The following is a 16,062-nucleotide window of genomic DNA, read 5'->3' on the forward strand; positions in this document are numbered from 1 at the left end:
CTAATCTCAGGTATCCGATCGGAAACCTCTTCCCTTCCTTGCAGGTTTCCTATCGTCGCCTCGATTATACCGCGATGGTATGAGCTGCTCGCATCCTCAATCCATTCTTCTATCGCCTTAAGTCTCATAGCCGCGTGGCTGCCTCACGCTTAATCTGTATGTCAATGGGTTGGATATCTAGAATAGTCTCCAGTGCCCTATAAGGCGTGGCCCTCATCGCTCCGCCTATGCCAAGACAACATGTTCTCTGAACCTGTTCCTTATGTTGCACTTTTTCTCTATAGCAGTCCACCAAACTACTGAGACGTAAGTAAGTATTGGTCTATTCACGCTCCAGTAGAGCCAGTGGACTATCCTTGCATGTTCTGTTATGACTTTCAACAATCATGCTTAAAATGGTTCAAATCAGTCTATAACCTGATATAACTCCCATATAAACTAATTTCCCAACTTGGCATCTTGAACCCCTAGAAGCCGAAATTGTTGTCCGATTGGGCTGAAATTTTGAATGTAAAGCTCCATTAGGATTCCAACAATTACGCCTAACTATGGTCCAAATCGGTCATAAGCCTGATATAGCTCCCATATAAACCGATCATCGGATTGGAGATCGTGAGCCCTTAGACATCGCAATTGTTGTCCAATTGGGATGAATTTTTTACACATAGTGTTCCGTTATGACATTAAACGGATGTTTAGTATGGTCCATATTGGCATATAACCTGATGTAGCACCCATGTAAACCGGTGCCCCATGGGAGCTTCAATATTTGTCCAATTTGGCAGAAATTTTAAACACAATCAATGGTGGTGGGTTCCCAAGATTTGGCCCGCCGAATTTGTCACGTTTTTAATTGTTTTTTCTCGTTTAGGACTTCCTTCTATACTGTCGGCCCGCATAAACAAACTAGGCTAACCCCGAAAATCTGTTGTAGCGATGCAAGGTGCTTTAAAAGGTTTCGTTCAAAAGTTTTGGGAGCATCTAGTCCTCTCTGAACTCCCTCCCTCTTTGTCTTCAATGACAATGTTTCTGATAAGACCGCTTACAGAGGCAGTTCCTTTTGTTTAGCGATATTTCGATCGCCGAACCCATTCCGCCTTGCTATCCTGTCTCCTTCAAAAGTTCCACAGTCTCCTCGTTGAAAGTCTCATCGCACTTTCTCACGTAGCTATGAGTGTTTGAGAATACTCTTAGGAAAACACTTTTATAGCCGAGCCTAGATATCCTATTAGTGCCTTTCAATACCTCATTGTTGGCAAATTTTTGTGAAAAAAGCTTATTTTTCTCTTTTTTTACCAAAGTCCCTTTTTAAAAGAGACCAAAAATTTAATACTTTGCAAATTACAAGTACCTATATGGCTAATTATAAAATAAATTGTTGGCAATCCTAGCTGTTTTACACGATCAATACAACAATACTCATGCCTAATAAAAGCTACAACAAACATACGTACATATGTACATTCATTTATACTTACATGAATTCAATTCAATAAAAGATGCTGAGTCGAAATGTTCAGAACTACTTGACAGATGTATTTGCCGTGTGGATTTCTTTTTACTCTCTCTCTCTCTCTCTCTGTGTGTTGTATATAGCTGAAGAAGAAATTCAGAGGCTGCTCTGCTTGTGCAAGAGAGTTTGAGACGTTTGTTGTTGTTGTTACTGTTGTTAGTGTGAATTTCCAGGTAAAAATATTAACTCGATTAAAACGGTGATTCAACATGAAATATGTATTGTTTGGAACATCATTTAAATGCTGCTGCTGGGCTGGTCTGGAATGAAATGAGTGACTGGCATCAGATGACTAATCGCCTCAAGAAGCACTTGCTTCGTTTTGTTGGCTGATCTGTGTTGTGAAGAGCCTCTTTTTGCCTCTACTACCCCTCTGTGGTGCTGCTTAGATCTTGTTGTTGCTGTCTAAGGTAAGGTGTATGGCAAAGTGTAAAGTTGTTGGTAGAACAGAACCAGAAGTTCGTCGTAGATTTTTTTTGGTTTTGTTGATTTGTTTACCTTTTGGATTTTGTTATTCGATTAAATGCCATGCAGAGGTATTGATGTTTGGTGTTGTTTTTTTTTTGTACGTTTTGTTTATTTATTCACTTTTCACTTTCATATGCCATGGTTTATTTATTAAGCATTTGGGCATTAGTTTCTAGGGATACCACACCATACAGGTGTATTATTTGTATTTCGATAATAAATTGTTGCACCTATTACCTTCGATTTGTTTTTATTTTTTAAGTTTAAAAAAAAACGTCTTTAACACGTACTCATAGCAATAATCTGATGCGGGCACTTAGATAAGGTTACGCTAAGATGTTGTTGTTGCTGTAGCCATTATTACTGCTGCTGCTGCTTTATCGAACACGGAACACTGATTGGAATGTTTGCTTTCTTTATTAGATTTTCTAGCAATTCTCTCGAATAGCGATTGAATTGAAAATCTGTAGTGACATCACTTTAAAAAAAACGCAACACTGGTGGCCGTTTGAGTACGAATTTAGATTGTCGTAGAGTGCAAAAATGACAATTTGACAATTCGAAAGATTCATAATTAATTCCAAGCACAAAGCACCACTACACTTGAAACACTTAAGAACTTGGCTGCATATACACAATACACCCCACAATGATTTCGCAGAACTTTGCTGTTTTTTGTACTATTTGTCAATCGGCAACTTTTCACAATACAACATTTGTTCATTTATTTATCTACCAAGGGGTGGGGTATGGTTTTCGGTTTTCGAAACGGAACGATCGATAAACAATTTATTTGCTCAGTGAACAAATTTTAGCGACTTTAATAAGCGATTGGCTATATTCGTTTAATCGTCTGTAGGTATGCATGAATGTTGTCGTACTGAAAAAAAATTACAAATTCCGCTATGACACCGAGAGTAATAAAAATCCATGAAATGTTAAAAAACTTTGTTATACGCGTTGCGGTGGGGAGGTAACTACCACAACACGGCCTTCTCGTCGATTTTGTGTTTAGACTGCTGTTGAAAACTCCGCCGCTACTTAGCTGATTGTCCGGTGGTGGCCGTCACCGTTCGTTCGTTGGTAGTGTGTGACTCTGTTGATTGTTTATCAGCGAATGCTTAAGAGAACCAGCAGAGAGTCAATGTGAAGCGCGTTAAATAAAATTTCTTTCATTTTTATATTGCCATTATACAATATTTTTATACTTTAAAAAACAAACTTCGCACTGTTTGTAAGCAGAACCTACTACGTTCATTCATACATACTACATACATATGTGTGTGTGTGTACATTTATGGTGCGACGAAGTTTGGTTTTTATACGAGCACCGTTGTTGAATGGTATAAGTTGAGTACAGACTGACTGAGGCAAAGGCTATGGTACAAACAATCAAACTAACCTCCCCGGACACTCAGATAGGAGGACAGACGACATATCAACATATCATATGGGTAAATGATTGTCTGTAGACCGATTCCATTTATTTACACTGCCACACAAAAACAACAACAACAGCAAATGATGATCTGTAAGGTTTGTTGTTGTTTGTCATCGGTCGCAATCAATTCTTATACGAATGGTCATTCATTTAGTTTTGTCATTATGGCAGCCCATGGTGGACGTTGTGAGTGTGCCTGTGTGTGTGTGCGTGTGTTTGCTATAGTTTTAATTAAAAGACCTTTAAAGTTACACTCCCAAATATCTTTGTCTTTATGGCACCTTTGTTGTTTTTGTCTATAAAAAATACAGTACCCAAGGCTCCCTTACAAATCTGGTGTAATACAACAAGTCAGGCTATGCCTGTAGGCCTGGCCTCTTTTGCGCCTGGCCGGCACAATGTCTATGTCCGTCAATCCCTCATTTATCTCGATCAAATAATCAAAGTTAAAATAAACAACACACACATCAACACCCCACACATAGCCGAAAGAGATTAAATGGTCAGTGAGTTGAATGAAGAGAGAAAGAGTGTGCGTGTGAGAGAGAGAGAGAGAGAGAGCGAATGCCCCCAACCATAATGTAAGGAGATAATTAAGAATGCTTCCCACCGTGTTAGCCAACAAATGAGGGGAGAGTTGATGCCAGCATGCTTTGAAATCTCTTTGTGTTTTGAACCAGACATACATACAGATATAAAATGATCATTTTAATTGTTTTTTATATTTTGCTCTTTGGTTAACCCAGCTGCCCAACAGGCGAGAGTTGAGAAAACAGGCATAAGTTGTGAATGAAAATGTTTGTAAAATTTAACAATCTCGTCTCTCCACCGTAATGTTCGGAAGCAGAGGGTTATAAAATTGGCTTCAAATTCACAGGGCTGCCATATGTTATAAAAAGAAAATGGCAATCAGCGGCATGCAATAAAATCAAAAGAAGTGGATCTAATGGCTGGTACTTTGTTCGTTTTCCACCATGGAAAACCCATGTTTTTCGCGATTAATTTTATGAAAAACTACACAAATAACAGTGATAAAATTACAATTTTATAAAAAGTTTACCATAAGTAATGAGAGAATATTCTACCAAATGAATTCAGCAAGTTTTTTTTTTTTGCTTTTATATCTGTTATCAAAAAAAAAAGTAATCGGCGAAAAATATCGCGAAAATGGAATATACGATAGGCAAAAGTGCAGTTTACGTGGAAAATGGCAAACAAATTTAAGTTTCTTCATACCACCCAGGAACGCGAATATGAAGTACTTTTTTGGACTCGGGCCTGAAGGGCCCCCCAACGGGCCTTCTCCCCATCAATTGAAATCGTACCGAATATAGGCAATATGGTACTCAAATTAAAGGAAATTTTGTGTAGAACACGAAAATGGCGAGAGAATTGTAGTAGTCAATCCAGGGGATACTCAAGCGAAATGAGGAGCGGTTGAAGTCGCCGTCTATTAAATCCATAAACTGAGAAGGTCAAACCTAGCGACCAACTAGAATGGTAAACCAACAGTTATGGTAAAATCGAAGGGATTCAGCTATATAGAGGTGCTTAGATACCTTAGGCAAAATAAGAATGGACTGAAATCGTCATCCGTTCCATCCAGAAAATGGAAACAGGTTCCAATTCTCTTACGGATGGGTGGAGGGGGATATAAGTAGGTATGCTACGAGGTTGACAGGGGCAGCCATGAGGGGTTTACAGTGGCACGGTACTTAAACCCGAAGGCAACAACATGCCAAAGCTTTCGACAGCGCAGAAAGAGTGACGTACCCAGCCCAGTTTATTTGAACCCCAGCAAGAATAAGAACAAGAAGGAAACCTGGCACGATACTTAAAACCGAAGACAACAACATGCCAAAGCTTTCGACACCGCAGAAAGAGTGACGTACCCAGCAAGAATAAGAACAAGAAGGAAAACGCGGTCAAACTACCAATAAGAACGATTGTGATAAGGAAAGTTTACCAAGGATCTCAAAAGACGAAGAGTAATGCACCTTGGTAGTGATTGCAGGTCATTATTAAGCCAAAAGGACACTTTCTGGCAATTGTGCTTGACACCTTGAGCAAAATGCGAGACCGGATGTGGTTTAAGTCAACATTCGTTACGTTGAGAAAACGGGAATGGAGGGGACCGAACATTGGCAGCGAGCGGAAGCCGTTATGATAACGTCGAAATGACATAGCTATACAGATGTGCAAATATTCTACAAGTCTCTCAATGACAACCTCAAGATTAAGGCAACAGGAACCTCAAGAGATGAACTCACAGAGATCAGAGAGCAGAGAAAGCATTTCCTCTCCGTACCAGTTAGCTGGGGCAACGGGCTACTAAAGATCAACAGACTTTTTTATGGGTCAAGTAATTAGGGTCGACTCCTTACCCCAAATACAAAGAGAAACTCGAAAATATTGTAAAAGTTGTGGAAGAATAAAACGCATATCTCAATGGCTTCCGATTTGAACTCCCAAGCGATGGAAGTCATGGCGTTAGAAGTGGATAACTTGTAAGTGATAATAGTGGGAGCTTGAGGAGCCGTGGTTGCGATGGTACATTTTACACATTGGCCAGATCACTGAAAGCGCTCACAGCAAGTGATTATTTTGTGAAAAAGTTTTTACAGGGCTGCCATACCATTTGTATACCCTACACCTCCACTACTACTACTGTCGTGCAGGGTATTATAACTTAGTGCATTTGTTTGTAACACCCAGAAGGAGAGGAGATAGATCCATTGATTACATATCACCGATCGCCTCAGAATCACTTTCTGATTCGATTTAGCTATGTCCGTCTGTCTATAATAATTTGTGTACAAAATACAGGTCGCAATTTTCGTCCGATCGTCTTAAATTTTGGTAGAGGCATGCTTTTTGCTCTAGAGACGAAGCCTACTAAAATTGGAAAAAAATCGGTTCAGATTTGGATATAGCTCCCATATATATATTCTCTCGGAATTTGGTAGAAATTTCTCTTTACTCGCGACATTTTACGCACGCTCATGCACGACTTTTATGTCGACTCACGTTCATGCACGCTAACGAGACAAAAATTTTACCCACGCACGACTTTTTATGTCGATTCGCAATCAGTGGACCCCTTGAAGAGGTGTACTGGTTTGCTTACATTGGCTAGAACAGACGTCTCAGTCATTGTGTCCGTAATGACAGGTCACTGTCTAATCGGGAAACATGCTGACAGACTGAAGGTTGCTAGCAACGACCTTCTGTGTATGAGTCCCGCACTAGCAGTTAGAAGGAGTTCCACTTTAGGTTCTCATTTCTTTGAGAACCTGTGTGATTTAGCGGATGTGAATATTCGCAAGTTATTGGGGTTTTTAAAGCAATCTGGATGGCTCAACAGTGGGAACTAGAAGGCATCTTTCTTCTTCTGTTCCTGCATAACCACTTATAAGTTCTTTTCCTTTCTTTGCACCTGTAGACAGATTCGTACGTTAAAATACCGTATGATTTGAGAGCATGGGGGAAATACTATGTTTCGTGAGTCGTAAGTGTCTCGTGAGTCGTGAGTGTCTCATGAGTCGTGATTTTCTCGTGAGTTGTGATTTCACTCACGCTCAAACACGGTCACATACGATCACATGATTAGCTTCGGATCTCACTCACGAATCACATGACGTACGTGTGACACGACAACTAATGACTCTAGCTCGCTATAAATATCCTTGGTCTGCTTGACCTTGTCTTCGGTTGGGCCATGAGAGAAATTTTATGTTTCGTGAGTTGTAAGTGTCTCGTGAGTGTCTCATGAGTCGTGATTTTCTCGTGAGTTGTGATTTCACTTACTCACGCTCAAACACGTTCACATACGATCACATAATTAGCTTTGGATCTCACTCACGAATCACATGACTCACGCGTGACACGACAACTAACGACTCTAGCTCGCAATAAATACCCTTGGTCTGCTTGTCCTTGTCTTCGGTCGGGGCATGAGAGAAATTTTATGTTTCGTGAGTCGTAAGTGTCTCGTAAGTGTCTCATGAGTCGTGATTTTCTCGTGAGTTGTGATTTCACTTACTCACGCTCAAACTCACGAATCACTTGACTGACGCGTGACACGACAACTAACGACTCTAGCTCGCAATAAATACCCTTGGTCTGCTTGTCCTTGCCTTCGGTCGGGGCATGGACACAACTGAGGCTAATTTTGAAAAATTTGGCCTTTATGCGGATTGTGGCTAGCCACTCATCCACCAGAGTAAAGCTGGAGACAAAATGTTTCAGTCTCCGACCAACCACAAATTCACAGTCAAATTCTTGTCTCGTGTCATGGCAGCTATAATGTAGTTCGTCACCGTTTGCTGTTGTTGTGATGCGATTTTTGGTACATCGTTTGTACGTTTCCTTCTCCAATAGATCCGCCGATGCGTATACTGCACCTTCTCTATAAAGGGTTCTGACATTCCAGTTGCAGATCCGCAAATCATGGTCCCATTTTCGTTTGCCTGTCCGCTTTTACTGCTTTTTTTTATCCCCCAGGGTAATCCTTATAATTTTCTGGGGGCTGGGAGCTACTGACCTAGCTTCCACAAGGCATAGGTTATGTTAGATCATACTTGTTTCCCACGATGTCACGAGTCGCTTGCTCCAAGATCCGACGCTCGTCTCCAGCCGCCCCTAATGTGGGAACATACGCTGATGTGGGCCACTGAGTGATTTTTCACCCACGCTCACGAGACAAAAATTTAACACACGCACGACTCACGAAAAAATCACGACTGACGAAAAACTTGCGAATCACGGTTGAAAAAATATTTTTCCATGAAGCGAATAATAATTTTTTCTGCGTCGGCGAAAAGTAGGAGAAAAATAAGCGAAATTTAGAGACTTTTCCGAAAGCAGAAAAGAGTAGTTACCCCAAGTCGTGATTTTCTTATATCTCATGGTTCGTGATTTTCTCGTGAGTCGTGATTCAGTTAAGTTAGAGTCAGTGCCACGTAAGTTAGAGTCAGTGCCACCTGACCCCTCACTGAAACTCTACGCTCGAAATAAAAATTCATTATTTCAAATTTATCATTGTGGGTTAGTGGCTAACACAAAGTTCCTTGTAATTTAGCAATCTCTTAATCGGTGCAATTCCCTTTACCAAAATAGGAATTGACAAACGTCGACTGTTAGATAAAGTATTGGGTTGCCCAAAAAGTAATTGCGGATTTTTTAAAAGAAAGTAAATGCATTTTTATTAAAACTTAGAATGAACTTTAATCAAATATACTTTTTTTACACTTTTTTTCTAAAGCAAGCTAAAAGTAACAGCTGATAACTGACAGAAGAAAGAATGCAATTACAGAGTCACAAGCTGTGAAAAAATTTGTCAACGCCGACTATATGAAAAATCCGCAATTACTTTTTGGGCAACCCAACATCAAGCAATCATTGTTCAGTCTTTATCAAAGAACATTATTAGCCTGTCATTTTATTTTTTGTTCAATGTGAGAGTTATTGTGCAAATAATCTAAAAAAAATAACAATAAAATAAATGAACAATAATAGAGTTGAAACGGATTACATCTCAACTGCAACATAGACAAATTATTTTTCTCTTATCCTTTGAATCCAGCTAAGAATTGAAAAATAGGTACGTCCAGCAGACCATAACTCCATACACCATCATAGGTTTGACCCTGTAGTGTAGTGACCTGTTGTCAGCTTATGACACGCGGCTTAAGCCCCCACTTTTTTTTGCCAATGGCTCTCTTGCAGAATTGCCTTTCCAAAAACCGCAGAAATTCTGGTGGATATTCTTGCCAGTAGTGCAGCATCATCAAAATCCAATGGCGAGCTTGGTGCACCAAATCAAAAACTACACGATCAACGAGTATGTGATGACTATGGTCCAGATTTTTATCCAAAATTTAAATTTTGACTTTATTTTCCAAATGCGGTGGTATTTTGTAATATTGGGTTGCCCAAAAAGTAATTGCGGATTTTTCATATAGTCGGCGTTGACAAATTTTTTCAACGGCTTGTGACTCTGTAATTGCATTCTTTCTTCTGTCAGTTATCAGCTGTTACTTTTAGCTTGCTTTAGAAAAAAAGTGTAAAAAAGTATATTTGATTAAAGTTCATTCTAAGTTTTATTGAAAATGCATTTAGTTTCTTTTAAAAAATCCGCAATTACTTTTTGGGCAACCCAATAAATTTAATTTTGTAAACTTATAATGGCTTCACAATTTCGATTCTGCTTGCATATATGCAAAATATCAACGAATATCCCAAATAATTGATGGCAAATTTTCGATTTTTATACCCTCCACCATAGGATGGGGGTATACTAATTTCGTCATTCTGTTTGTAACTATTCGAAATATTCGTCTGAGACTCCATAAAGTATATATATTCTTGATCGTCGCGACATTGTATGTCGATCTAGCCATGTCCGTCCGTCCGTCTGTCCGTCCGTCTGTCCGTCCGTCCCTCCGTCCGTCCCTCCGTCCGTCCCTCCGTCCGTCCCTCCGTCCGTCCCTCCGTCCGTCCCTCCGTCCGTCCCTCCGTCCGTCCCTCCGTCCGTCCCTCCGTCCGTCCCTCCGTCCGTCCCTCCGTCCGTCCCTCCGTCCGTCCCTCCGTCCGTCCCTCCGTCCGTCCCTCCGTCCGTCCCTCCGTCCGTCCCTCCGTCCGTCCCTCCGTCCGTCCCTCCGTCCGTCCCTCCGTCCGTCCGTCCGTCCCTCCGTCCGTCCCTCCGTCCGTCCCTCCGTCCGTCCCTCCGTCCGTCCCTCCGTCCGTCCCTCCGTCCGTCCCTCCGTCCGTCCCTCCGTCCGTCCCTCCGTCCGTCCCTCCGTCCGTCTGTCTGTCGAAAGCACGCTAACTTCCGAAGGAGTAAAGCTAGCCGCTTGAAATTTTGCACAAATACTTTTTATTAGTGTAGGTCGGTTAGTATTGTAAATGGGCTATTTCGGTCCATGTTTTGATATAGCTGCCATATAAACCGATCTTGGGTCTTGACTTCTTGACCCTCTAGAGGGCGCAATTCTCATCCGATTTGAATGAAATCTTGCACATAGTGTTGTAGTATCACTTCTAACAACTGTGTTAAGTATGGTTCAAATCGGTTCATAACCTGGTATAGTTGCCGTATAAACCGATCTTGGGTCTTGACTTCTTGAGCCTCTAGAGAGCGCAATTCTTACCCGATTGGAATGAAATTTTGCACGACGTGTTTTGTTATGATATCCAACAATTGTGCTAAGTATGATTCAAATCGGTTCATAACCTGATATTGTTGCCATATAAACCGATCTGGGATCTTGATTTCTTGACCCTCTAGAGGGCGCAATTCTCATCCGATTTGACTGAAATTTTGCACATAGTGTTTTAGTATCACTTCTAACAACTGTGTTAAGTTTGGTTCAAATCGGTCCATAACCTGGTACAGCTGCCATATAAACCGATCTTGGGTCTTGACTTCTTGAGCCTCTAGAGAGCGCAATTCTTACCCGATTGTAATGAAATTTTGCACGACGTGTTTTGTTATGATATCCAACAATTGTGCTAAGTATGATTCAAATCGGTTCATAACCTGATATAGCTGTCATATAAACAGATCTGGGGTCTTGACTTTTTGAGCATCTAGAGGTCGCAATTATTATCCGATTTGCCTGAAATTTTGTACAACGGATCCTCTCAACATACGTGTTTATTATGGTCTGAATCGGTCTATGGCCCGATACAGCTCCCATATAAATCGATCTCTCTATTTTACTTCTTGAGCCCCCAAAGGGTGCAATTCGTATTCGAATTGGCTGACATTTTACACAGGTCTCCAACATATAATTTAATTGTGGTCTAAACCGGATTATATCTTGATATCGCTCTAATATCAGAGCAAATATTTTCTTATATCCTTTTTTTGCCTAAGAAGAGATGCCGGGAAAAGAACTCGACAAATGTATTCCATGGTGGAGGGTATATAAGATTCGGCCCGGCCAAACTTAGCACGCTTTTACTTGTGATATGTAAGATTTAATGACACCACGCATTGCTAATTTTTCCATTGTAAAAAATCGCGGATGCGTCTTTTATGAACACCTGTTTCTATATGAAGGAGTTGCCAGATCGAAACAAAATTTAACATGTGTTGATAGCAGAGATGGAAGTTTTCAAAGCACTTAACTTTGGTTTGTTTTTACCGCGCTTTTTGTGCTAGGCTTAAGCTTTAATTTTTGCTGGTTTGATAGAAGTTTGGTAAAATTATGCCTTACAACTTAATTTATTCAGCCCGGCCGAACTTAGCACGCTTTTGCTTGTTGGTTGTTGATAAGGTTCAGTCCAGAAACTTTGTTCAGAGTTGTCCATGGTTCCTGAACAAAGGCAATATGAATATTGCCCTTGGTGTTTTTCTCCAATTGAGCGTGTTTAGCTGTCTGGCTATGGTGAAGTTTTTTCTGGATGACCTCTCAATAATTTGACCTACATTAAACAGACATCTTGGGAATGTGTGCTCGTCCACTACCTGTTCTCTGGGCTGCATAGAGATTCCTGCCTAAATATTGTCTAAAATATTAGTTATCTCAATTGCACTTTAGCACCATGTCTTAAGGCAAATAAGTCACTGCATTTCCTCAATTAATGTCTTGCAAAAAAAAAAGTTGTTCATCATATTTTTCAAAGAAAGCATATTCGCTGGTTTTAGGCATTTCCCAGTTCATTTCTATAACAACTCTCATATGGCGATAAACAATATTCACTGGAATTGATTGGTATTAATAAAATTATTTTAATTTACATTTTATGGGGACCTCCATACACGTTTGGCAGGCACGAATGAGTGAGTCAAGGGGAATTGTGGTGTGTAAATATATCGTCAGTTTTATTCTGATGACTCAATAAGAATTCTCATCATGTTACATTAACTTAAACACGAGTATTTATTTCAATGCGCTCGTTGTGTCTGTAAATGTTTGGTTTTTTGTTTCATTATTTTAGAATAGCAAACAATTGGTCAAGTTGCTTTGCGAAACTTTGTGGAATTCTATATTCTCAGACTATTCAGCAAGTGTAGATAATGCAATGAATTTAAATGAAGGCAATTCATTTATCAAGGAGTGGGCTTATTTGTTGTATCGTATTGCAATTAATGTGGAAATTAAAAATATTAACACCCATTACCGTAATATGGTGGGAGGTCTTACATATTACAGCGCGAAATATTAATACAAGAACCCATTGAAGGCCACCGTAGCGCAGAGGTTAGCATGTCCGCCTATGAAGCTGAATGCCTGAGTTCGAGTCCTGGCCACAACATCAGAAAAGATTTTTAACGTTGGTTATCCCCTCCTAATTCTGGCGGAATTTTTGAGGCAGCCATGTAAAAAATTCTCACCAAAAGAGGTGTCGCACTGTGACACGCCGTTCGGACTTGGCTATAAAAAGGAGGCCCCTTATCATGGAGCCATGTAAAAAATTCTCACCAAAATAGGTGTCGCACTGTGACACGCCGTTCAGACTCGGCTATAAAAAGGAGGCCCCTTATCATTGAGCTTAAACTTGAATCGGACAGCACTCATTGATATGTGAGAAGCTTGCTCCTCTTCCTCAATGGAATGTTCATGAGCAAATTTGGAATTTGACCTGTTGAGTAGATCTGGCGATGTCCGTCCGTCTATCTAAAAACCACACTTTATACCGACCGAACAACCTATACCATCAGTTGAGACGGCCTTCACCAAGAGGTGGAGACGTGCCTCCCACCGAAGGAGTACACCATAGCTTACTTCCAGAACAGTTACGCCCGAAGCCTAGGTAAGGTTAGGTTTAAGTGACAGTCTGCCATCAGATTCACTCAGACGTTTTCGTCCATGGTGATACCAAAGGAACAGAAGAAGGAAGATGTCTTCTAGATCCTACCGTTGAACCATCCACTAAATCAGACAGGTGCTCAAAGAAATGAGAACCTAAAGTGGAGCTCCTTTTAACTGCTAGTGCGGGACACACACATAGAAGGTGTTCTATAGTCTCTTCTTCCTCGATGTCCCTACAGCTTCTGCAAAAGTCGTTGCTGGCAACCTTCAGTCTGTCAGCATGTTTTCCGATTATACGGTGACCTGTCATGACGGACACAATGATTGAGACATCTTCTCTAGCCAATGACAACAAAGCAGTAGACCTCTTCAAGTCTAAATGAGGCCACATAGTTTTGGAATGCTGACAGCCCCCTCTTTGTGACCATCTATCATTCGTTGCCCTTCGGGACTGGTCCTGAAAACTTAGCTTACAAGAGGCATACCCATAGATTCCAGTATCTCTGGAATATGTAGGGTAGTTCCTAGTCTTGCAAGCTCATCCGCTTTACAATCACCTGGGATATCTCTGTGTCCCGGCACCCAGAATAGGTGAATTTTGAACTGTTCAGTCATCTCGTTGAGAGATCTGCGAGAGTCGAGGGCGGTTTATGTGTTCAGAATTACGTTCTCCAGGGACATAACGGCCGCCTGAGAAGATATTTATGCCAATCTTCATTTCACCACTTTCTGAATTGCAAAGATCTTTTCTTGATATACACTGCAGTGGTCAGGTAACCTTTTCGATATGACTAGTTCTAGATCTTTAGAGTACAAAGATCACCTGGTCGTTTAGTATGGAACCATCCGTATGGAAGTCTATGTAACTTCTGTAACCAGGGATATCGTAGTTCTAATCGGTTCTATCAGGAATAGTGGTACAGTAATTCTTATCAAAAAAGGGCTCAGGTAGGGTGTAATCCACACTGCCTGGAACATCAAGGATATATATCCGAGGAGGCCACCGTAGCGCAGAGGTTAGCATGTCCGCCTATGATGCTGAACGCCTGGGTTCGAATCCTGGCGAGACCATCAGAAAAAAAATTTCACCAGTGGTTTTCCCCTCCTAATGCTGGCGACATTTGTGAGGTATTATTCCATGTAAAACATCTCTATAAAGAGGTGTCGCACTGCGGCTCGCCGTTCGGACTCGGCTATAAAAAGGAGGTCCCTTATCGTTGAGCTTAAACTTGAATCGGACTGCACTCATTGATATGTGAGAAGTTTGCCCCTGTTCCTTAGTGGAATGTTCATGAGCAAAATTTGCAAATTTGCATTTTGCATTTTTGTATCAAGGATAAAACAGTGTCCGTTGCCGCCACATGACCAATGAGAAAGCTCCCTTAACCTCACGGCAGTGGTCGCTGTAATTTGGGTAGCCACAATGCCCAGAGGCATAAGATGTAGCATTAAATTCAGTGCTTCAGATGGTGTCGTCCTCAGTGTGGCTGTGATGTACAAAGAAGCCATCCTTTGGATCCGATTAAGTATAGAGCAGGAGGTGCACTTTTTAAGCGCCGTCCACCAGGCCACAACACCATATAGCATAATGGGCCTGACAACTGCAGTATATACTCAATGCATGACACGCGGTCTAAACCCCCAACTTTTGCCTCTATACACCTCTTGCAGGTGTATAGGGCTAGAGTGGCCTTTCTTGCCCTTTCCAAAACGTTGGATTGAAGTTCAATTTCCTGTCCAGCCAAACACCCAGGTATTTTGCGCTTTCTGTAAATGAAGCATTCTCTCCTCCCACGGAGACAAGTGCCACTGTAGGCAACTTATATCTTCTGCTGAAAAGAACTACTTCTGTCTTGCACTGATTTACGCCTAGACCACTTTCGGTAACCCACTTTGCTGTTGCACGTAGAGCTTCCTGAAGTATATCTCTTAGAGTGCTGGGAAACTTTTCCCTAACCGCAAATGTATATTCCTTGACAGCGAGAGAACCCTCTATGTAACCGACTAAGTCATGTAGGGCTATTTCAGTGGATTTGCCTTTACTATGCTGCCGCGACAGGCGATCTCCAGGGATCTTTGCCCTAAGATATGTTTCTATCAACCTCCCAAGAGTCTTCAGCATAAAGGATGACAAACTAATAGGACGAAAATCTTTCGCCTTCGTGTGGTAGGGGTTTCCTGCTTTCGGAATGGTATATTATAATATGGCATTCTGATACCAGCAGAGTATATTTCCCTAAGCCAGGGAACCAGTCTATCAGACACAGCTTGTAATTCAACAGGTGATAGATCATCAGAGCCTGGCGACTTGTCGCTCAAAGCCTCTTATCGCCCAAACATTTTCGGCTCAGACTCAGACAATTTCCCTAATAGCATCCGACGAATACATACCAGTGACAACCTATTCTAGCACTACGTTGCCCATCGGAGAATTTCCCGGGAAATGTGTATTAACGAGTAGTTCTTGTGTTTCCTCCATACATTTTCTGACTTCTGAATATGCCCCACCGTAATAGGTCTCGAGGACAGAATCTCCCTTAGCCTAAAGGCCTCAGATGTATCCTCCACGAAGCTGCAGAATTCTACCTAGGATTTGTTCTGAGCCTTTCTCAGCTTACCCTTATATTTTCTTAGCTCAGCCTTATAGATGTCCCAATCGTGTCTTGCTCTTGTGGCTTTTGTTCTGTTGAAGAGTTTTCTGCAATCCTTCTTTAACCCAACCAGCTCTGGGGTCCGCCATGGCGGTCGCTGTTTGCCTCTTGGCTTGGCACTAGGACATGTTGACACAAGCGAGTCATTCAGGGTCTTCGTGATCCGCTTGACCTCTATGTCTATATCCACCGTAGTTTCTACTTTCTTTACTGGTATAGAAGAGATAG

The 16,062-nt window shown here is 41.3% G+C and overlaps 2 protein-coding genes across 7 annotated transcripts in view; one reads left to right on the forward strand and one right to left on the reverse strand.

Moving 5' to 3' along the window:
- The window catches only part of LOC106083909 (G-protein coupled receptor moody), a 39,142-nt gene extending 36,048 nt beyond the window's left edge, over window positions 1–3,094 (reverse strand). Inside the window, exon 1 of the mRNA XM_013247216.2 lies at window positions 1,479–3,094. The gene's annotated coding sequence lies outside the window, so the exon portion shown is untranslated. The remainder of the gene's footprint in view (window positions 1–1,478) is intronic.
- LOC106083910 (G-protein coupled receptor moody) overlaps window positions 1–16,062 on the forward strand; it is a 57,424-nt gene that overhangs the window by 23,829 nt on the left and 17,533 nt on the right. The window contains exon 1 of one of the 6 annotated variants that reach the window (XM_059366869.1): window positions 9,204–9,264. The exons of the other annotated variants lie outside the window; for them this stretch is intronic. Coding sequence (XP_059222852.1) covers window positions 9,221–9,264 — 44 coding nt within the window. The 5' untranslated portion in view covers window positions 9,204–9,220. Of the gene's footprint in view, window positions 1–9,203; window positions 9,265–16,062 lie in introns of those variants that run through there. 6 annotated transcript variants of the gene reach the window in all.

The sequence above is a fragment of the Stomoxys calcitrans genome, chromosome 4 (genome assembly GCF_963082655.1).
Source record: "Stomoxys calcitrans chromosome 4, idStoCalc2.1, whole genome shotgun sequence".
NCBI lineage: Eukaryota > Metazoa > Arthropoda > Insecta > Diptera > Muscidae > Stomoxys > Stomoxys calcitrans.